Source organism: Aethalodelphis obliquidens, unplaced genomic scaffold, assembly GCF_003676395.1.
Source record: "Aethalodelphis obliquidens isolate GAN/ISIS:26980383/991018 unplaced genomic scaffold, ASM367639v1 scaffold86, whole genome shotgun sequence".
Taxonomy (NCBI): Eukaryota; Metazoa; Chordata; class Mammalia; order Artiodactyla; family Delphinidae; genus Aethalodelphis; species Aethalodelphis obliquidens.
The window spans coordinates 1,938,507-1,962,671 of NW_020838030.1; the positions used below are offsets into that span (position 1 = coordinate 1,938,507).

Sequence of the window (24,165 nt, forward strand, 5' to 3'; positions counted from 1 at the left end):
TAGTTGCTGTTGTTATGTCTTTACATTCACTAATCCTTTCTAATGCATTGTCCCTATCTTCTGTTAATGCCATTCAATGTACAGTTGACCCTTGAGCAGTGCAGGAGTTAATCCACATATAATTTATAGTTGGCCCTCTGTATCTAAGGTTCCTGTGCATCCTCGGATTTGACCAGCCATGAACTGCGTAGTACTGTAATATTTACCATCAAAAAATATCCATGTATGAGTGGACCTGTACAGTTGAAATCCATGTTGGTCAAGGGTCAATTGTATTTCATTTCCGCCTTCTATATATTCTATAATTTGTAGTGTGATAGAAATGTGGTGATATGGCAGGTATTAGGAAACACTACCTTAATTTGCCGCCAAAATATAACAAATTCTGTAAGATACCTAACAGGGGTACACAAAATCACCCTATGTGTTAAATTAACTTTGATGTCCCTCAGTTTCCACATTAACTTTGCTTTTCTGTGAGACCTAAATATGTATTTTTTGCATGATTATTCTGTATTTTTTGCTGACATAGACATCTGCATTGGTAGTTCTACAGTATTTGTTTTATAAGGCACTAGAGTGCTTTGGTGTTTTTGGCAATATTATTTGCCTATGTTTGGTTGTATGATATGACCATCATCTTGCAATAAAAAACATGAAATAGATTTCTATATTTTCTTTATTGCTTATTTATTATTAATCAGAGAGCTGGATTGCTGCTGTCATTGATAACCCCAGTCTGACTGGGCTAGGTCACTTGTGTTACCTCCATGTGATCTTCTGATGTTCACTATATCAACCTGAAAAATGTTGCAGAGTAACAACTGGTAATTGTTTGCTAGCCAGACGTTTGCATTCAGTAGTATTTTTTTCTCTTCTAGCTCCTCTGTTCCAACAGGTATTACTCTCTTGAGAGTAATAGACTCTTAAGACTCTCTTCTAGCTCCTCTGTTACAGCAGGTATTACTCTCTTTACTCGACAGCACTTTATTAAGATGCTGACAGTTGGTGAACAGCTGCTCTTGAGCATAAGATTGAGAAGACAGTCTCCATCTTCCCAGATTAAATTTCTTTTTATATGGATCTTCTACTTCTCTGTCTTTTTATTTATTTATTTATTTATTTTTTGTGGTACCCGGGCCTGTCACTGTTGTGGCCTCTCCCGTTGTGGAGCACAGGCTCCGGACGCACAGGCTCACCGGCCTAGCCGCTCCGCGGCATGTGGGATCTTCCCGGACCCGGGCACGAACCCGTGTCCCCTGCATCGGCAGGTGGACTCTCAACCACTGCGCCACCAGGGAAGCCTTCTCTGTCTTTTTTAAAAATAAATTTTTGGGAAACATTGGATTACAACTGTTGATCCTCATCTATGCAAAGAAAAGAAAGCCATTGTGCTGGGATTTTGAGGAGGTATGTCTTTTTTCTTCTGTTGCAAAATTGCATCACTTAGGCACTCAGCAGTATGACATCATATTATAACGCTGACTCTTTCCTCAGTAGAACTCAGTTCTCATTTATTCCATCTTACTTTCTCCTATTCTTCCTTTTTTCTAGCAGTCATCATAGCTCAGTAATAACTTTATTTTTGTTTGGCTGTGCCGCGAGGCATGCGGGATCTTATTTCCTTGGGATTGAACCTTTGCCCCCTGCAGTGGAAGTACAGAGTCTTACACACTGGACCACCAGGGAAGTCCCAGGAATAACTTTCTTGATGTGCAATATAACAAGCTCATTTCTTTTTTTTTTGCGGTACGCGGGCCTCTCACTGTTGTGACCTCTCCCGTTGCGGAGCACAGGCTCCGGATGAGCAGGCTCAGCGGCCATGGCTCACGGGCCCAGCCGCCGCGGCACGTGGGATCTTCCCGGACTGGGGCATGAACCCGTGTCCCCTGCATCAGCAGGCGGACTCTCAACCACTGCACCACCAGGGAAGCCCCTCATTTCTTATATTCTTGGTGAATGTCATTGGACTCTGGGTTAACCTTATAAAGTAACAGGAAGAAGCAGTCCGAATCCTTATTCCTCAACTCGAGGTTGTGACTTTAATGAGTTTGTTTGCTCCCATTCTGCATAGGCACTGGGTGGTTTGGGAAAGCTCACTGTCTTCAGCATAATATATGGCTATATGATTTTATAGTCTCGTTCAGTATCATTTGCAAGAGGAGGTGTGATATTGTAGAGTTTTGGACTAAATATTGAGAGACTTCAGTCCCAGTTTTGACATTATTATGGCCATACTTTGAGAGTTAAAGAGTGTTTGTTTTCTCATCTCTAAAATGTGTTATCGGTGCTTGCTTTACACAAACCTTATTGGATTGTTGAGAATCAGATGAAAAAATTTGGAAGACTGTTTTATCAATATAAAGGATTGTTATTGCATTGAGAGAGCTGTAGGCATATCTGTTTTATTTTCACTCAAAGACTCAGGTTTTATTTCTGCAAACTTTTTGATGGTACAGCCCAGTCATGAATCAGATTTTTTTTTTAATTTCTTTTTTTTTTACATCTTTATTGGAGTATAATTGCTTTACAATGGTGTGTTTCTTCTTTATAACAAAGTGAATCAGTTATACATATGTTCCCATATCTCTTCCCTCTTGCGTCTCCCTCCCTCCCACCCTCCCGATCCCACCCCTCTAGGTGGTCACAAAGCACCGAGCTGATCTCCCTGTGCTATGCGGCTGCTTCCCACTAGCTATCTACCTTACGTTTGGTAGTGTATATATGTCCATGCCACTCTCTCGCTTTGTCGCAGCTTACCCTTCCCCCTCCCCATATCCTCAAGTCCATTCTCTAGTAGGTCTGTGTCTTTATTCCTGTTTTACCCCTAGGTTCTTCATGACATATTTTTTTTCCTAAATTCCATATATATGTGTTAACATATGGTATTTGTTTTTCTCTTTCTGACTTACTTCACTCTGTATAACAGACTCTAGGTCCATCCACCTCATTACAAATAGCTCAATTTCGTTTCTTTTTATCGCTGAGTAATATTCCATGTATATATGTGCCACAACTTCTTTATCCATTCATCCGATAATGGACACTTAGGTTGTATGAATCAGATTTTTAAATCTCCATTTTTAATCATGGTTGGACATTAGTGTTTATAGTGCCTAATTATATAGTAGGTGCTCATTATATTATAAAAAGTGGATCTGTGTAATGTAATGCTGAGAAAATGTTGGTTTGTATGGTAAGGAACCATTTTACAAGATCTTTTGGGTAGTGTTTTGAAGAGAGACCTCATTTGTTTATTTTATGTCTTAAAAATATTTATTGAGTGCTTACTGTGTTCTAGGCACTGGGGAAGAAAACTGACAAAAATCTCTGCCTTTATAGAGCTTATTTTATATGTTATATGGGGAGATAGAATAAACAAAATAAATAAGTAAAAATGTAGTTTTTTTAACCTATGATGACAAGTTCTGATGAGAAAAGTAAAAATGGGAAAGAGGAATAGGGCTTATTGAGGGGAGGGATTTAGTGGTCACAGACAACCTTACAGAGAAGGTCACATTTGAGTCAAGTCTTGAAAGAGGTGAGAGAGAAATGCAGAAATATGAGAAGAGCATTCCAGGCATAGCAAATGGCAAGTGTAAAGGTCCTGAGACACAAGCTTGCATGAGGAATGGCAAGGGTTGGGGAGGGTAGGTTCTTATCTTATGGTGCCTTATGGAAGTGCTTTTCAAACTTTAATGTGCACATAAATTACCTAGGGTGTTCTTGTTAAACTTCAGATTCTGATTTTTTAGGTCTGAGGTGGGGCCCATTTCTAAGCTTCCAGTTGTTGCTGGTCCTGTTGGTCCTTCTAAGACTTTAGCTTTTTTTTTTTTAATAACTTTATTTATTTATTTATTTATGGCTGCGTTGGGTCTTCATTGCTGCGCACAGGCTTTCTCTAGTTGCGGCGAGTGGGGGCTGCTTTTCTTTGCGGTGCATGGGCTTCTCATTGCAGTGGCTTCTCTTGTTGCAGAGCACAGGCTCTAGGCGCGCGGGCTTCAGTAGTTGCAGCACGCAGCCTCAGTAGTTGTGGGTCGCGGGCTCAGACTGTCATTTTATTTATTAATTTTTTATACTTATTTATTTATTTTTGGCTGTGTTGGGTCTTTGTTGCTGCACTCAGGCTTTCTCTAGGTGCGGCAAGAAGGGGCTACTCTTTGTTGTGGTGTGCAGGCTTCTCATTGCAGTGGCATCTCTTGTTGCAGAGCACGGGCTCTAGGTGTGCGGGCTTCAGTAGTTGCAGCACGCAGCCTCAGTAGTTGTGGGTCGCGGGCTCTAGAGCGCAGGCTCAGTAGTTGTGGTGCACGGGCTTAGTTGCTCTGCGGCATGTGGGATCCTCCCGGACCAGGGCTCAAACCCGTGTCCCCTGCGTTGGCAGGCGGATTCTTAACCACTGCACCACCAGGGGAGTCCAAGACTGTCATTTTAAATGGGAAGGAAATAATTCCCAGAAGTCTCTTAAACAGTGTTTCATGAATTTTAGTGTGTGTAAGACTTACCTAGGGAGCTTGTTAAAATATGAATTCCTGGATCCACTGACAGAGATTCTGAAATCTATAGGTTTAGAGTGGGGCCTGAGAATTTGTATTTCTAATGAGGTCCCATGTGATGCTGATGCTGTGGATCAGCAAACCATAGTTTGAGTAGCACTGCTGTGTACGCCATCTTACATTTCAGTGAGGGTCATGTTGCTGCCCCTGACCTCCAGCGTGTTTTGGAAAGTGATTATCTGGCAAAGAGAATGTGATAGCCATAGTTGGCTTCAGCCAATTAGGAGTCATCTTTTGGGGTTGGGCAAATAACCACCCTGAACAAAATTTGAGTTCTGATTAAGGAGGTAGAAGGGAAAAATGGATGTTGGGTGGACCACTAACAGTGTCTAGCACTTTTTCTATTACAAATAATGCTGTGCTGAATATCCATGTTCCATAGAAAAGATAGGTGTAATTAAATTTTTAATAGATATTTCCACATTGTACTCTAAAGAGTTGGAATCAGTTTACATTCCCATCAGCAATCTATAAGAGTGCTTGTTTCCCCACACTGCTTACAAATTAGATGTGTTATCAATATCAGACATTTTGATCTTACCACTCAGGTAAAAAATGGTATCACATTATATTGATAGATTTAATTTACATTGCCCTTTTTGAGGGGAGAGGTTGAAGATCTTTTCATCTATATAATAATCATTTGTATTTCCTTTTCTGTGAACTGGCTGTTCATGTTAGACTTCGGTTCTTTTTTCTTTTTTAAAAAATATTTATTTATTTATTTATTTATTTTGGCTGTGCTGGGTCTTAGTTGCGGCAAGCGGGATCTTAGTTGCAGCATGCGATCTCTTTAGTTGCGGCATGCATGTGGGATCTACTTCCCCAGCCAGGGATCAAACCCAGACCTCCTGCATTGAGAGCGCGGAGTCTTATGCCCTGGGCCACCAGGGAAGTCCCGGTTCTTTTTTCATTGATTAATTGATTTTTTTTCCCTTATGAATTTGTAGGAGCCATTTTTGGTAATGAAATCAGCCTATTACTATGTATTGCAAATATCTTTTCCTGGTTTGTCTTTTAAACTTAATTTGCTTATTAATTTTGTTACAAAGCACAGTGATTACACAGGATTGTAAGTTCTGCTTTTGCCAACCTATATGGATTTGGATTTGAATATAGTGCTATAACATGCATGCTTACCAAAAATTTTGTAAATGATGCTAAAACTCTGAGGGTATCTAATATGTTGCATCAAAGAAAATCAAGGTGATCTAAGCAAGATGCAGTATGAAAGTGGCAAGATAGGTGTGATAGAAATCGAAGGTCCTACTCTTTAACAGAAATGATCTGGTCCCAAATAGTTTGTTTTTCATTTGAAAGCCACCATAATCTATAAAGTAGTTGTATGATGTAGCTGTGAAAAGAGGCTAACATTGATGAACATTTATAGATGTAGTGTTAGATTAAAAGAAGTAATAGTCCCTTTGTTCTTGTACTGTCAGATTATGTCTTGAGTATTGTGTCCACCTATGGATTCTACACTTCAGTGGGACAATGATAATCTAAATTGTCCAGATTAAAGTGAACAGAATACTACTGAGAGCTCTAGCTACCTTTATCTAGTGAAGAACAGTGGAAGAGTCAGGAGCTATTTTGCTGTAGAAGATAACACTTGGAAACTTAACTATCTAGATATATTTGTAGAGTTTTAAGCAAGAGGGAACAGACTTCTCTTCTGTATTGCTCCAGAGGACAGACATCAGGTAGAAGCTACATCAGTGGAGGTGAATTTCATCCTGCTGTGGGGAAGACCTTTCAAACATAAGATCTGTCCAACAATGGAATAGCTAAATTATGAGGTCTCTGTCATTAGACATATTCAGATGTAGGCTGGATGCTTGTCTTCTGGAGATAATATGAGAGGAGTTCCTGCAAGAGTTTGGACTGCATGGTTTTTCTCATCCCTCAGAGCTCTTAAGATTTTCTAATTTCAAATGGTCTCTTTCCTTAGTGCTAATATCGGTAATGATGAGAAAGTAATAAAAAGTCTTACTGACTTAGTTCCCTAATAAGGGGAAGAAAAGAAAAAATGAAATGTTTGCCAACCAGCAAGAGAGTACAGTTTAAAAAGGCAGTTTTTTAAAAAGTGTGTAAAGTAGAATACTAGATCTGTACATGGAATTTCATTTTTACTTTATAATTATTTTTTCAACAGAGCATCTCTTAAGACTAGTCTTTCAAGGGCATAATTTGGGACATGTTATCCTCAAGGATTGTTAGAGAGTTTATAATTTTACTCTGCATAATAAAAAGTAAAGGCCGCTATAGTGTAGAAGAAGGCAGGGATGTGTGTGTTAAAACTAGATTTCGTCCCCATCTCTGCCACTTGCTGTGTACAGTGTGAAATTTAACGATGAGATTTAATTTTCTTATCTGCTTTTGGGGCCCATGTCTACCTTTCAGAATTGCATACACTGGAAATAATTTATCCTAAGTTTAATGCCTGGTACAAAGCACATAGATGGCATAAAATTACTGCTAATTATTATTAGTAGCAACTATTCTGACAACATTGCTTAAATTTGTGGGTTTTCTGTTCATGTGTGTGCAGCAAGGTAAGCTGGGAGATTATATCAACAAATCCAGTTGTATCTTCAAGCTTTACAAATATAGACTAGGAATTAACTACTTTTGTGTGGGTTTTTCCATACCACAACCATTTGTTCAATTCTGTGACACCAACTGAGTGTCCAGCTATTCAATTCTGACCCTGTCTACCTGGAGTTAGTGTCAGATCCATAAGTTAAAAGTCTCAGTTCCATAAGACTGCCCCCAATGTAGACACTAGTTGTAAGCCCTGGGCCACCTGTACTCCTTTCTGACTTTGCTGCAAATTCTAGGGTTCCCATGACCCCCTCCTCAGGTTCAATAATTTGCTGGGATGACTCACAAAACTCAGAAAAACCACTTCACTTACATTTACAGGTTTATTATAAAGGATACAACTCAGAAACAGCCAAATATAAGAGATGTATAGGGCTGGTATGGGGAGCTTCCGTGCCCTCTGAAGGTGCATCACCCTCCCAGTTCCTTGATGTGTTCACCCATCCACAAGCTCCCTGAACCCCATTGTTTAGGGGGTCTTGTGGAGTTTCCATCACCTGGGAATGATTGATTAAATCATTGGCATTGGTGGCTAACTCAGTGTCCAGTCTCTCCCTTCCACAGATTGGGGTCAGGGTCTGAAAGTTCCAAACCTGTAATCACAGGGATAGTTCCTGTGGCAACCGGCTTCTATCTGGAAGCTATCTAGGGTTCCCACCAAGAGTCGTCTTGTTAGCATAAACTCAGGTATGGTTGAAAGAGACTTGTTTTGAATAACAAAAGACACTGCTGTAACTCAGGAAATTCCAAGAGTTTCAGGAGCTCTGTGTCAGGAACTGGAGACAAAGACCAAATATGTATTTCTTATCATAGTACGATTTCAATCGTAGTACGATTACGTAAAACTAGATTTTGTTTTTAGAGTAGAAGGCTGAGTTTCAGAACATCAGTATTGAATTACCTCTAGGTCACTGATATGTTTCTTTATTGGGCCATGGAGCCACCGTTTTGATTCTTGGTAATATAAATAACATTTGTTTTGAGATCCTTAGATGAAAGGTGCCATTGAAACAGCTAAATGTCATTTTCCGGAGGGTCTTTATCAAATTCCAGTATCAGTTCTTTTTCTGCCTAGACTTTTGTCCTCAGATGGCTGTACTCTAATCCTGTGACAGAGCTAATTCTTTAGTGTGATAAAAACAGATCATTTTTCTGACAGGAATAAGGCTCATTTTTCTTAGACTGTTGGGTCATGAAATTTGGGTAGAGATGTCTTTTGATGGTTTTAGTCTTTTTAGTGGTAAACAGCATGTGAACTTTCATAGCCAGGAAGGAAGGGTAAATTGTTTGAGTTCCAAATTCGTTCCTACTTTAAAGGTTTTTTTCCCCTCTGTCTGCTTATTTTAATATGCTTGTCCTTGTCCTTATAGAGAAATTTACTTAGAGAGAATGTAACCCTTAAATGTTTTTGAACGTCTCCAGGAGGTATCTTGATATACAGTAGTGGGCAGTGGTCTAACACAGTGCCTAGCAGAGTTCGCCACAGGTATTAGGCACTCAATATACACCTGTTGCTCTTCCGGGAGTTAGAAGCCTCAGTTCTACCTTTGCTACCAACTACCTGTGTAAACTAAGTAGAATATCATTTTTTATCTTTAAAATCATTAGAATCCTTTCTAGCTCTGATTCTGCGACTCAGTTTATTCTTAACCTTATTTTTAAAAATTTAGTTTCAGTATGGCCTTGAAGTCAGTTTCTTGAAAACAAGCAAACACAGAATTACCAGATAGGCTGAACTGGGAAGTGTTGTGAAATTACACACCTTCTGTGGTTTCACGTATTTGCTTGGCCACATGTTCTTTCTTTAGTAGAGTTACCTTAGATTTTCTACTCATACTCAGTTGGGACTAGGTATTTATCAATAACTAGATTTTTTTTAGCACCTATCCAAAGAGGATGGAATGGGAGCTTCGTAAAATGACTGATCATTTTTCCAGTCATATAGAACCCTAAATGGTGCTGTGTGCAGTGTAGTTCGGGTTCAGATGAATACTATTTAAGCTTTTTTATTATTTTTTTATTTTTTAAATTGTTTTCTTAAGGTAGGTTTAGAAAAATCTAGCCAGTTGACCAAACTTTTTAAAGAATTGTAGACATTTTTCCCATGTTTAAATATGTCATGTTTTGGACAATGGATATAAGTGTACTGAAGAAGTGTAGTATTATGATTGTCAGATTTCTAGTTTGATTTTATTGAGAGTTTGCTTAATTTCTTTTTTTTATATATAGCAAGTTCTTATTAGTCATCAGTTTTATACACATCAGTGTATACATGTCAATCCCAATCGCCCAATTCATCACACCCCCACCCCCACCCCCGTGCCGCTTTCCCCACTGGGTGTCCATACGTTTGTTCTCTACATCTGTGTCTCAATTTCTGCCCTGCAAACTGGTTCACCTGTACCATTTTTCTAGGTTCCACACATATGCGTTAATATACAATATTTGTTTTTCTCTTTCTATCTTACTTCACTCAGTATGACAGTCTCTAGATCCATCCACATCTCAACAAATGACCCAGTTGCATTCCTTTTTATGGCTGTGTAATATTCCATTGTATATCTTTACCACATCTTCTTTATCCATTCGTCTGTTGATGGGCATTTAGGTTGCTTCCATGACCTGGCTATTGTAAATAGTGCTGCAGTGAACATTGGGGTGCATGTGTCTTTTTGAATTATGGTTTTCTCTGGGTATATGCCCAGTAGTGGGATTGCTGGATCATATGGTAATTCTATTTTTAGTTTTTTAAGGAACCTCCATACTGTTCTCCATAGTGGCTGTATCAATTTACATTTCCACCAACAGTGCAAGAGGGTTCCCTTTTCTCCACACCCTCTCAAGCATTTGTCATTTGTAGATTTTCTGATGATGCCCATTCTGAGTGGTGTGAGGTGATACCTCATTGTAGTTTTGATTTGCATTTCTCTAATAATTAGTGATGCTGAGCAGCTTTTCTTGTGCTTCTTGGCCATCTGTATGTCTTCTTTGGAGAAATGTCTGTTTAGGTCTTCCGCCCATTTTTGGATTGGGTTGTTTGTTTTTTTAATATTGAGCTGTGTGAGCTGTTTATATATTTTGGAGATTAATCCTTTGTCCGTTGATTCATTTGCAAATATTTTCTCCCATTCTGAAAGTTGTCTTTTCGTCTTGTTTATAGTTTCCTTTGCTGTGCAAAAGCTTTGACGTTTCATTAGGTCCCATTTGTTTATTTTTGTTTTATTTTCCATTACTCTAGGAGGTGGATCAAAAAAGATCTTGCTGTGATTTATGTCAGAGTGTTCTTCCAGTGTTTTCCTCTAAGAGTTTTATAGTGTCCGGTCTTACATTTAGGTCTCTAATCCATTTTGAGTTTATTTTTGTGTATGGTGTTAGGGCATGTTCTAATTTCATTCTTTTACATGTAGCTGTCCAGTTTTCCCAGCACCACTTATTGAAGAGACTGTCTTTTCTCCATTGTATATCCTTGCCTCCTTTGTCATAGATTAGTTGACCATAGGTGCATGGGCTTATCTCTGGGCTTTCTATCTTGTTCCATTGATCTATGTTTCTGTTTTTGTGCCAGTACCGTATTGTCTTGATTACCGTAGGTTTATACTATAGTCTGAAGTCAGGGAGTCTGATTCCTCCAGCTCCATTTATTTCCCTCAAGACAGCTTTGGCTATTCAGGGTCTCTTGTGTCTCCATACAAATTTTAAGATTTTTTGTTCTAGTTCTGTAAAAAATGCCATTGGTGATTTGCTAGGGATTGCATTGAATCTGTAGATTGCTTTGGGTAGTATAGTCATTTTCACAATATTGATTCTTCCAATCCAAGAACGTGGTATATCTCTCCATCTGTTGGTATCATCTTTAATTTCTTTCATCAGTGTCTTATAGTTTTCTGCATAGAGGTCTTTTGTCTCCCTAGGTAGGTTTATCCCTAGGTATTTTATTCTTTTTGTTGCAGTGGTAATTGGGAGTGTTTCCTTAATTTCTCTTACAGATTTTTCATCATTAGTGTATAGGAATGCAAGAAATTTCTGTGCATTAATTTTGTATCCTGCAACTTTACCAAATTCATTGATTAGCTCTAGTAGTTTTCAGGGACATCTTTAGGATTATCTATGTATAGTATCATGTCATCTGCAAACAGTGACAGTTTTACTTCTTCTTTTCCAATTTGTATTCCTCTTATTTCTTCTTCTTCTCTGATTGCCGTGGCTAGGACTTCCAAAACTATGTTGAATAATAGTGGCGAGAGTGGACATCCTTGTCTTGTTCCTGATCTTAGAGGAAATGCTTTCAGTTTTTCACCATTGAGAATGATGTTTGCTGTGGGTTTGTCATATATTGCTTTTATTATGTTGAGGTAGGTTCCTTCTATGCCCACTTCCTGGAGAGTTTTTATCATAAATGGGTGTTGAATTTTGTCAAAAGCTTTTTCTGCATCTATTGAGATGATCATATGCTTTTTCTTTTTCAGTTTGTTAATATGGTGTATCACATTGATTGATTTGCATATATTGAAGAATCCTTGCATCCCTGGGATAAATCCCACTTGGTCATGGTGTATGATCCTTTTAATGTGTTGTTGGATTCTGTTTGCTAGTATTTTGTTGAGGATTTTTGCATCTGTATTCATCAGTGATACTGGTCTGTAATTTTCTTTTTTTTGTAGTATCTTTCCCTGGTTTTGGTATCAGGGTGATAGTGGCCTCATATAATGAGTTTGGGAGTGTTCCTTCCTCAGCAATTTTTTGGAAGAGTTTGAGAAGGATGGCTGTTAGCCCTTCTCTAAATGTTTGATACTGTGAAGCCATCTGGTCCTGACTTTTGTTTGTTGGAAAATTTTTAATCACAGTTTCAATTTTATTACTTGTGATTGGTCTGTTCATATTTCGTATTTCTTCCTGGTTCAGTCTTGGACTGTTATACCCTCCTAAGAATTTGTCCATTTCTTCCAGGTTGTCCATTTTATTGGCATAGAGTTGCTGTAGTAGTCTCTTAGGATGCTTTTTATTTCTGCTGTGTGTTGTAACTTCTCCTTTTTCGTTTCTAGTTTTATTGATTTGAGTCCTCTCCCTCTTTTTCTTGATGAGTCTGGCTAATGGTTTATCAATTTTGTTTATCTTCTCAAAGAACCAGCTTTTAGTTTTATTGATCTTTGCTATTGTTTTCTTTGTTTCTATTTCATTTATTTCTGCTCTGATCTTTATGATTTCTTTCCTTCTGCTAACTTTGGGTTTTGTTCTTTCTCTAGTTCCTTTAGGTGTAAGTTTAGATTGTTCATTTGAGATTTTTCTTGTTTCTTGAGGTAGGCTCGTATAGCTGTAAGCTTCCCTCTTAGAAGTACTTTTGCTGCATCCCATAGGTTTTGGATCATCGTGTTTTCATTGTCATTTGTCTCTAGGTATTTTTTGATTTCCTCTTTGATTTCTTCAGTGATCTCTTGGTTATGTAGTAATGTGTTGTTTAGCCACCATGTGTTTGTGTTTTTTACGTTTTTTTTCCCTGTGATTCATTTCTAATCTCATAGCGTTGTGGTCAGAAAAGATGCTTGATATGATTTCAGTTTTCTTAAATTTACTGAGGCTTGATTTGTGACCCAAGATGTGATCGATCCTGGAGAATGTTCCGTGCGCACTTGAGAAGAAAGTGTAATCTGCTGTTTTTGGATGGAATGTCCTATAAATATCAATTAAATCTATCTGTTCTGTTGTGAGCTTCTGTTTCCTTATTTATTTTCATTTTGGATGATCTGTCCATTGGTGTAAGTAAGGTGTTAAAGCCTCCTACTTATTATTGTGTTACTGTCGATTTCCTCTTTTATAGCTGTTAGCAGTTGCCTTATGTATTGAGGTGCTCCTATGTTGGGTGCATATATATTTATAATTGTTATATCTTCTTCTTGGATTGATCCCCTGATTACTATGTAGTGTCCTTCCTTGTCTCTTGTAACATTCTTTATTTTAAAGTCTATTTTATCTGATATGAGTATTGCTACTCCAGCTTTCTTTTGATTTCCATTTGCATGAAATATCTTTTTCCATCCCCTCACTTTCAGTCTGTATGTGTCCCTAGGTCTGAAGTGGGTCTCTTGTAGACAGCATATAGATGGGTTTTGTTTTTTTTTTGTGTGTGTGTGTGTGTGGTACGCGGGCCTCTCACTGTTGTGGCATCTCCCGTTGCGGAGCACACGCTCCAGACGCGCGGCCATGGCTCACGGGCCCAGCCGCTCTGCGGCATGTAGGATCTTCCCGGACCGGGGCCTGAACCCGTGTCCCCTGCATCGGCAGGTGGACTCTCAACCACTGCGCCACCAGGGAAGCCCCAGGTCTTGTTTTTGTATCCATTCAGCAAGCCTGTGTCTTTTGGTTGGAGCATTTAATCCAATCACGTTTAGGGTAATTATCGATATGTATGTTCCTATGACCATTTTCTTAATTGTTTTGGGTTTGTTTTTGTAGGTCCTTTTCTTCTCTTGTGTTTCCCACTTAGAGGAGTTCCTTTAGCATTTGTTGTACAGCTGGTTTGGTGGTGCTGAATTCTCTTAGCTTTTGCTTGTCTGTAAAGCTTTTGATTTCTCCATCTAATCTGAATGAGATCCTTGCTGGGTAGAGTAATCTTGGTTGTAGATTCTTCCCTTTCATCACTTTAAGTGTATCATGCCACTCGCTTCTGGCATGTAGAGTTTCTGCTGAGAAATCAGCTGTTAAGCATATGGGAGTTCCCTTGTATGTTATTTGTCGTTTTTCCCTTGCTGTTTTTAATAATTTTTCTTTGTCTTTAATTTTTGCCAGTATGATTACTGTGTGTCTCGGCATGTTTCTCCTTGGGTTTATCCTGTATGGGACTCTCTGTGATACTGGCCTCGGGTGGCTATATCCTTTCCCATATTAGGGAAGTTTTCGACTATAATCTCTTCACATATTTTCTCTGGTCCTTTCTCTCTCTTCTCCTTCTGGGACCCCTAGAATGCGAATGTTGTGTTTAATGTTGTCCCAGAGGTCTCTTAGGCTGTCTTAATTTCTTTTCATTCTTTTTTCTTTATTCTGTTCCACAGCAGTGAATTCCACCATTCTGTCTTCCAGGCCACCTCTCCATTCTTCTGCCTCAGTTATTCTGCTATTGATTCCTTCTAGTGTTCTTTTCATTTCAGTGATTGTATTGTTCATCTCTGTTTGTTCTTTAATTCTTCTAAGTCTTTGTTGAACATTTCTTGCATCTTCTCGATCTTTGCCTCCATTCTTTTTCTGAGGTCCTGGATCATCTTCACTATCATTATTCTGAATTCTTTTTCTGGGAGGTTGCCTATCTCCACTTCATTTATTTGTTTTTCTGTGGTTTATCTTGTTCCTTCATCTGGTACATAAACGTCTGCCTTTTCATCTTGTCTATCTTTCTGTGAATGTGGTTTTTGTTCACAGGCTGCAGGATTGTAGTTCTTCTTGCTTCTGCTGTCTGCCCTCTGCTGCTTAATTTCTTTATGTACCTAGAGAATTTGCATTGCTCTTTCAAGTATTCTGAAATAAGAATTGCCTTTTTCTCTTTTATTTTGCAGAAATAACTATTTCTTTTACTGTGGTTTGGTAATTAGGCTTTTCTTTCTTGTGGTCCTAAAATGAGATGATGGACTTGACCATTTAAAAAGTAAACTAGAAGGCAGAGGGAAGAAAGAAATAGGTGAGGGAGATTAAGAGGTACAAAGTTCCAGTTGCAAAACAAATGAGTCTTGGGTGTGAAATGTACAGCATGGGGAGTATAGTTAATAACTGTGTAATATCTTTTTATGGTGATGTATTGTAACTAGATTTATTATGGTGATCATTTTGAAATGTATAGAAATATTGAATCACTATGTTGTGTAACAGGAACTAACATAGTATTAAGGGTCAATTATACTTCAAAAACAGACAAACAGGGACTTCCTTGGTGGTTCCCTGGGTAACACTCCCCGCTCCCAATGCAGCGGGCCCGGGTTCAATCCCTGGTCGGACAAGTAGATCCCGCATGCATGCTGTAACTAAGAAGTCCGCATGCGGCAACTAAAATATTCCACAGGCCACAACTAAGACCCGGCGCAGGGCAAAAATAAATTAAAAAAAAAAAAAAAAAAACCAAAAAAACCCAGACAAACAAGCTCATAAAAAAAGAGATCAGATTTGTTGTTACTAGAGGTGGGGGGATGCGGTGGGTCAAGGGGGGATTGGATAAAGGCAGTCGAAAGGTACAAACTTCCAGTTACAAAATACCAGGGATGTAATGTACAACATGATAAATATAATTAACACTGCTCTGTGTTATATATGAAAGTTGTGAAGAGAATAAATCCTAAGGGTTCTCATCACAAGAAAAACATTTTTTTTCTTCTAGTTCTTTAATTTTGTACCTATATGAGATGATGGATTTTTATTAAACTTATTGTAATAATCACTTCATGATGTATGTAAATCAAATTATTATGCATATTATGCATTATTTTTCAAATCCATGAACACTGTATATATTTACATTTGTTTGTGTTGTTCTCATTTTCTTTTATCAGTGTCTTAAGTTTCCTGAGCACAGGTCTTTACCTCCTTATTCCTAGGTATTTTATTCATTTTGATGTGATTGTAAATGGGATTATCTCCTTCATTTCTTTTCTGATAGTTGTTAGTGTATAGAAATGCAGCAGATTTCTGTATGTTAATTTTGTATCCTTCAACTTTCCTGAATTAATTGATGAGCTCTAGTAGGTTTTTAGTAGTGTCTTTAGGACTTTCTTTGTATAATAACATGTCTTCTGCAAACAATGAATAGTTTTACTTCTTCGTTTCCAATTCAGATTAGCCTTATGTTGTGTGTTTCTGCATTTAGAGTATAGCCTAACCTACTTGTTGACCTTTTGAGCTTAGAGTAAGGTCAGTTTAAAATATGAAGGATGGATTTTGAGAGGTAGAGTTGGAACAAAGGAAATGAGAAGGTTTTGATTTTGTTTTCAATTCATAGGTAGAATGAATTGGAGGGGGAAGAGACTCGCATAGGTGAGGATAGTTGGAAGTATCATGTTGTAATCCCGGAATAAGTTGGAAAAAAGTATCAAAAAAACCCTTTTCCTGCCCTATCATGTGAATAAACATCTGTAAAGACATGGTCTATTGATAAAGGATGCTCTCTCAAAACACTTGTTTTTTCAAAAGTATTTCAAGTTTCAAACTGAAACTTTAAAAAGTCAGTAGTATGTGGAAAATGATTGTATCATGACAGTTTGCCAGTGAATAATGTTGAATAAAACTAGTATATAAATTTTGCATGTTTGTGGTAAATAATACCATGTGTATTGAATTTCTTATGTTTCCTGTATCTGTGAACCCAGAATTCTGTCTGTAGCAAATAGTGAAAATATGAAATATAGCTGTGGGCCTTTGTATCCTGTTAGGAAGCAAATGAGAGATGAAGACTCTATAAAGTATATTTATTCATAATCTGCGTTTAAAAATCGGTGAGGCAAAAAGATCAGGTTAGGGCATCAGGGCACCCAGAAGAGTGGTGTATTCCGTTTTGATCTGCATGTTCTACTCTGTCATCGACAAAGAGCATGAGGGTCCATAAACTATGGTGTGTGGTAGCTCTGATCTCTGATATAAACTTCTAGGAGTGACTTCCAAATCTGTATCTTCAGGGTAGATTCCCCACTGGTTCCTGAAACTTAATGTCTTCCAAGTTCATTGGCATTTTGCCATGATCTCTTTGCTTTTCTCTATACCTATACCTCCTGTAGATTTACTTATCTTGATTAATGGCTCATCATTCTCTTAGCCAAGTAGTCCAAAAAACTTAGGGTTATCTTTGATTTCTTCCTGTTGCTGGCCTTTATGTTGATCAACAAACGTATGTTTTACTTCTGAAATGTGTCTTCTTCTTTGAGCCTTCAGGATATTCATTTGTTCACTCATTCACTCTTTTGTTTATTTTGACACATTTATTGAGCACCTCATATGTGCTAGGCAGTGTGCAAGGTACTAGGAATATAGTGATAAATAAGACAGATCAATTTCCTGCCCTTTTAGAGCTTATAGTCCAAGCTTTCATCATTTCCCCTGCACCCTCTTTGAGTTTCTGTGATAGCCATTCTTATTTTTTCTGATTATAAGTATAATACATTCTTATTTTAAGAAGTGCAAGAGTTGTTGAAATGTATAAACACCAAAAGGGGGAGACTCCCTATATTTTCATCTACCAGAGATACCAGTGATAAAAATTTGGTACCATTTCTCCAGATTAGAAAAAACAATGTAACCAAAACTTTCTAATGCATCTCTTTGCCTTTACTCCCTTTCTTGTCTGTCTGTATTATAAATGCTACCAAAGATATCTTGTTAAAAAACAGTTGATTGTTACTTTGTTCAAAAACCCCTCAGTGTTTTTCTCTCATCCACAGAATGAAGTCTGAACACCTTAACGTAGTGATTACCACCCATTAGGTTTCTACCATCTCACTTTCTTGTTTCTCTAGAAACTTTCCCAGAAGTAGCCCTTCTTACAAGTGTAAATAAAAGATCTCAAGTGTGCTGCATTAGTGTCCCCCATGTGACAAATAATACTCCAAATAGGGGAGACAGGTTGATACAAGTACACTAATAGTTTATTCAGTTTTCTTTTGTGTGCTTGCCCTCTCCCACTCACCTTGTTTACAGGAAAATTAAAAAAAATTACAGGAGTATTCTTAAAAATTAAAGCAGAAAAGTGTAAAGAAGTGGAAACAATCTGAAATTCCATCTCACGTGGATGATTACCATTAAAAGTTTTGTAAATATTTTTCCATACATGTGTCTTTGAAAATGTATCTACACATATAGATGTATGAATATGAAGTAATTTTACACAAATAGGATAATATTATAATGCTGTTTTTCTTTTGCCTCAGACATAGGTTTTGGAGATTTTTGTGTCAATAAGAGACCAGTGTTCAAGATGGTATATTTCTTTTTTGGCTGCACTGCACAGCTTGGGGGATCTTAGTTCCCTGACCAGGGATTGAACCCCAGGCCCTTGGCAGTGAAAGGGCGGAATCCTAACCACTGGACGGCCAGGCAATTCCCAAAATGGTATATTTCAAGAATGATGAGGGGCTTCCCTGGTGGCACAGTGGTTGAGAGTCCGCCTGCCAATGCAGAGGACACGAGTTCGTGCCCCGGTCCGGGAGGATCCCACGTGCCGCAGAGCGGCTGGGCCCGTGGGCCATGGCCGTTGAGCCTGTGCGTCTGGAGCCTGTGCTCCGTAGCGGGAGAGGCCACAACAGTGAGAGGCCTGCGTACCCCCCCCCAAAAAAAATAAATAAAAAGAATGATGAGAAGCCTGCTTGCTTGAGAGAGTAAGAAGCTGGTCTGACTTCCCTGACCTTCTAGATTAGAGTAGATGTTGCTCCTCTGGGCTTCCACAGCACCCTGGTTGTCCCATCATGGCCCTTACTGCATTCCGTTGTTTGTCTACTTAAACCAAAGTCCCCCGTATCTGTCTCTGTATTCCTTGAGCCCAGAACAGTGCCTGACACCTAGTGGACATTTCAGTGTTTGATGAATGGATGAATGACCGTATGAATGTCTTAGATGAAGTAAGGTGGTTTGCCATGAAAAGAACTTGCCGCATGTATTCTTTAAAACCACTTATCTCTGTTTGCTTTGATTATTCATTTACCAAGTAACGTTTTGGTATTAATTCAGTTTACCAGTTAGTTACCAGGGATTTTACTGCTGAGAAAAGAAGGTACTGACTGTAAACTGGTTGACAGTTATAATTCTGATTATAAATTAAAATAATAGTGCTGTGGGACAGATGAGTGTGAGACTTTGGATAATATGAACCATTTTTTCTCCAGAGTATAATTATTCCTTTAGATAAGGTGGTATCCAGGTTCTGTTTGAGCAGCGATATAGGTGTGGTGTGGTGAATAGAAGGCGGGATTCAACTTTTTTTTTAATACATTTTTTATTGTAGTAAAATATACAGAATGTAAAATGTACTATCTAAACCTTTTTTTTTTTTTTTTTTTTGCGGTATGCGGGCCTCTCACTGATGAGGCCTCTCCCGTTGCGGAGCACAGGCTCCAGACGCGCAGGCTCAGCGGCCATGGCTCATGGGCCCAGCTGCTCCGCGGCATGTGGGATCTTCCCGGACTGGGGCACGAACCCATGTCCCCTGCATCGGCAGGCAGACTCTCAACCACTGCGCCACCAGGGAAGCCCTAAACCATTTTTAAGTGTACAATTCATTGGCATTAAGTACGTTCACAATGTTGTGCAACCATCGTTATAACAGATATAATTTTGTATAATGTGCATAGCATATATTTCAAACCCACAGTTATACAAATTTCTTAAGCAATGCAGACATTTGTATAAATTGTGTAAAAATCATAAATTAGGGGCAGTGTACACATGCAATTATAGTCAGTCTGATGCCTTAATTCAATTTTTTCACAACTTCCTCAGTTTTACTGTAAAGTTGTCTGTAGCTCAAAATTTCCTGTAATCTTTTCAATAAAATTAGTAATATCACTTATAGAACATGAATTTCAGAACATGCTTTTCCACATTTATTTAACTGATAGGGTTTTTCTCATGATGAATTCTTTGCTGCTGCTTCAGTAAAAGGCTAATTTTAAGTTTTCCCACATTTAACAAAGCTCCCTTGTTTTTATGACTTCTTTGATGGAGATTGAGATGTATCTTCCAGTTAAAAGATTTCCCACATGTGTTGCATTTATTTTGTTGCTCTGCTGTGAGTTGAGTAATGTTTAAGGAAATGTGATCTCTTGATGAAGGCTTTGCCACATTCAGTGCACCCGTGGGGTTTCTCGCCTGTATGAATTCTCTGATGCATGATCAACACTGATGAGTCTGCAAAGGCTTTGCCACATTCTCTGCATTGGTATGGTTTCTCATCTGTATGGATTCTGGAGTGTTTATAAAGGGATGAGCTATACTTGAAGCTCTTCCCACACTCCCTACATTCAAATGAGTTCTCAGGTGTGTGCGATTTCACATGCTGAGTAAAGGAGGAGTTCCAGGTGAATGATTTCCCACATTGACCACATTCATAAGCCTTCTCTCCAGTGTGGAGTCTCTGATGGACCACGGGTTGTGCTTTATGCGTAAAAGCTTTCCCACAATCACTGCACACAAAGGGTTTCTCTCCACTATGAATTCTTTGATGAGCTGCAAGGTGTCCCTTACTGTTAAAGGCTTTCCCACAGTCACTGCGTTCAAAGGTGTTTTTTTTTTCTTGTATGCTTTTTTCATGTCTAATGAGACGAGACTTCTTTTTGGAAGGCTTTCCCACATTCACTGCACCCAAAGGTTTTTTTCCTTCTGTGCTTTTTTTCATGTCTAATAAGACACAACTTGTTTCTGAAGGCTTTTCCACATTCCTTGTATTCATGAGTTTTCTCTGATATAACTTTTATTCTAACTAAGAAAGTATGTTAGGTTGCAAACACTTTCCATTTGATTCACACTTATGTTGTTTTTGTCTTGAAGAAATAAAATTTATACTCAGTTTACAATTTTGGACTGTCTTGTTGGTCAGTGTTTTCTTGAAGGTGAACATACCTTGGTTTAAAAATTTGTCTTTGCTTCCTTCTCCTTCCTGTCCCTCTAGCTCATCATCAAGTAAGCAGATAACTTCCACTGAGATGAGGTTTCTAAAGTTCTCCAGCATCACATTCCAATACAGCTTCCTCTGAGCACATCGCAGCAGCTGCCACTCCTCCAGGGTGAAGTCCACGGCCACATCCTGGAATGTCACTGATCCCATCCTGTGGCCCTAGGTTGGCTTTTTGTAGATTTTAACCAGGGCCGCTGGAAACTGAAACAGGCAGGAATATACAAGAGGGACCCTCAGGTTCAATTACACAGCCTTCAATTTTGCTTTCTTCACATGAACTGAGAAGCCGATCTCTGCTTTCCACCTGTCCCTCAAGCCCTTCTGGCTCACCCGCCGCTCACTACTGAAACACCCAGGATTCAATTTTGACTCTGCCACTTATTAGCTCTGAGATATTAGGCAAGTCCCTTAACCATTTTAAGATTTACTTTCTTTATTCATTAAGTGAATAACTGGCTGCTCAGATCTAGCCCAACTCTAAAACTCTGTGACTATGAAATAAGAGCCATACTTTACCTTGGTCCATTGAAGCCTAAACTGTATACACTTCTTACTATCTCACTCAAGACATGTAAATGGCCTAAAGTAAAGGCCGGGGAGTATAGTGCCTCAGACCCTTAGAAAAACTACAGAATGAAGCAAGAGGTAGCACTGTGATAGTGTTTAGAGGAAGTATGAAGCTGAAACTTCTTTTGCATTCTTTGCATTATTTCATAACCAGTTCTAGATTAAAATAATTATGTTGTTTGTGAATAATAATATGTCACTTGGGGATAGAGAGGATGTTGATTTGGTTCCTCAGTTTTCTAGCCTTATTCTGGGTAACTTGGTGAACTAGGATTGATTGTGTCCTCTTTCTTTCTCTGACTTTTTTTTTACTCTCAGTAGAAGGCTCTCGAGATTCAGTCTCATTGTCTGTGACACACATAGGTTAGATCACTGATAGAAAAGAGTTGGGAGACTTGTTTTCCTTCTTCATTTTGAGTTAACAAAGCAAATTGCTTTACTTCTCCATGCTTGATTCTTTTTACTAATAGAAGACGAAATCTGACTGTTCTTACATTATGTGCTTTGGGATAATGAGGTAATTCTTTGGAACCTTTTTAAAAATTTCATTTAAAAAAACTTGATGGGGCTTCCCTGGTGGCGCAGTGGTTGGGAGTCCGCCTGCCGGTGCCAGGGATGCGGGTTCATGCCACAGTCTGCGAGGATCCCGCATGCCGCAGAGCGGCTGGGCCCGTGAGCCATGGCCGCTGGGCTTGCGCGTCCGGAGCCTGTGCTCCGCGGCGGGAGAGGCTGCGGCAGTGAGAGCCCTGCATACCGCAAAAACAAAAAACAAAAACCAGAAAAGCTTGATGTACAATTTCTAGTAAATGCATAAATCTAAGATGTATATATAGCTTAATGAATTTTTACATATGTATGCTGCTGTATGTGTATAATTATAACTACCAGTCAGACCAAGGCGTAGAACATTTTCCTCCCCCTAGAATTCCTTTATGCCCCTTTCCAGTCAGTACCCTCTTTTTGAACACTTTGAGTGCTTTATTATTCATATTAGGAAGCCAGTGAAGGGGCTTCCCTGGTGGCGCAGTGGTTGAGAGTCCACCTGCTGATGCAGGGGACACGGGTTCGTGCCCCAGTCCGGGAAGATCCCACGTGCCGCGGAGCGGCTGGGCCCGTGAGCCATGGCCGCTGAGCCTGTGCATCCGGAGCCTGTGCTCCGCAACGGGAGAGGCCACAACAGTGAGAGGCCCTGTGTACCGCAAAAAAAGAAAAAGAAAGCCAGTGAAGGCAAATCTTTTATGTTTCATCAGTAATTTGAATCTTGAAACCTGTAATAAAGTCTGATCTGTAGATCGTAAGGTCTTTAGCCTTTTAGAAATAGATAAGGCATAATTGTGTAAAAATGCTTTTCTAATAAAATTTTAATCCAGGCTACAGAGGGAGTAGTTTTTTTTTAAGATTTTTTTTTTTTTGACGTGGACCATTTTTAAAGTCTTCATTGAATTTGTTACAATATTGCTTCTGTTTTATGTTTTGGGGTTTTGGCTGTGAGGCATGTGGGATCTTAGTTCCCTGACCAGGGATTGAACTCACAGCCCCTGCAGGGGAAGGGGGAGTCGCAACCACTGAACTGCCAGGGATGTTCCCAGAGGGAGTAGTTTTACACTGATAAAGGGGCAGTGTTATTTACCAGCATTTTCTTTTCTGTGTAGACATTTTCCTGAAAATTTTTGGGTTGTCTGAAAGTCAGTTTATTTGGAAAGTTGTAAGTAAGTGGGAAAAGGAAAGTTGTTTGGGCAGATGAATGAAGAAGTTGTTCAAGGTCTGTGAGTTCCAGTCTTCCTTCTACGTGTGCCATTGTGTAACCCTGTGAACAAGACCTAACCTTATTTTTTACATCTAATATTTTGTCATGAATTATTTTATCCACTGTTTTTAATGACTTTGAATTATTGAAACACCATTGAGAACTGTTTGCTTACCGTCAAAACAGGCAATTCCCCTAAGCAACCATATCTATACACAGGCTTTACTCAGTCACTGAAATAGCCTGGGGTTTTTAGGCCAAGGAAGCTATCCAAGAATTTTGTGAATAAGGCTGAGTATTGACTTTGCCAGAATTCATGGGGACGTTGTCTTCTTGTTTTGTATGGTGGAAGAGGGTTTTTCATCCAAACATTGCCCCAATGTTTTTTCCTTTTCCTACTGAGGTTTTTTTTTTTTTATGTCTAGAGATTTAAACTTCTTTAAAAATTTATTTTTTTTAATTTTTATTTTATTTTGGAGTATAGTGGTTTACACAGTGGTTTACACTGTTTCAGGTGTACAGCAAGGAGATTCTGTTATACACACAGACACACACACAGACACACACACATATCTATTTTCCAGATTCTTTTCCTATATAGGTTATTACAGAGTATTGAGTAGAGTTCCCTGTGCTATACAGTAGGTCCTCGTTGATTGTTTTGTATATGATAACGTGTATATGTTAATCCCAACCTCCTGATTTATCCCTCCCCCCTTCCTTTCCCCTTTAGTAACTATAAGTTTCTTTTCTAAGTCTGTGAATCTGTTTCTGTTTTGTAAATAAGTTCATTTGTATCATTTTTTTTAGATTCCACATATAAGTGATATCATTTGATATTTGTCTTTCTCTGTCTGACTTCACTTAGTATGATCATGTCTGGGTCCATCCACGTTGCTGCACATGGCATAATTTCATTCTTTTTTATGGCTGAGTAATATTCCATTGTATATATATACACATCTCATCTCTTTTAAAATAAAATTTATTATTTATTTTTGGCTGTGTTGGGTCTTTGTTGCTGCCTGTGGGCTTTCTCTAGTTGTGGTGAGCGGGGACTGCTC

General features: G+C 38.8%; 2 protein-coding genes across 2 annotated transcripts in view; one reads left to right on the plus strand and one right to left on the minus strand.

The window, feature by feature from the left end:
* The window catches only part of TMCC1 (transmembrane and coiled-coil domain family 1), a 214,666-nt gene that overhangs the window by 10,092 nt on the left and 180,409 nt on the right, over window positions 1–24,165 (plus strand). The gene's annotated exons all lie outside the window — the stretch shown is intronic.
* LOC113613272 (zinc finger protein 684-like) lies at window positions 19,450–21,075 on the minus strand. Its single transcript, XM_027093870.1, is given in 2 exon segments — window positions 19,450–19,899; window positions 19,901–21,075. Coding segments are annotated over 2 exon segments (840 nt in total). The 5' UTR covers window positions 20,563–21,075; the 3' UTR covers window positions 19,450–19,721.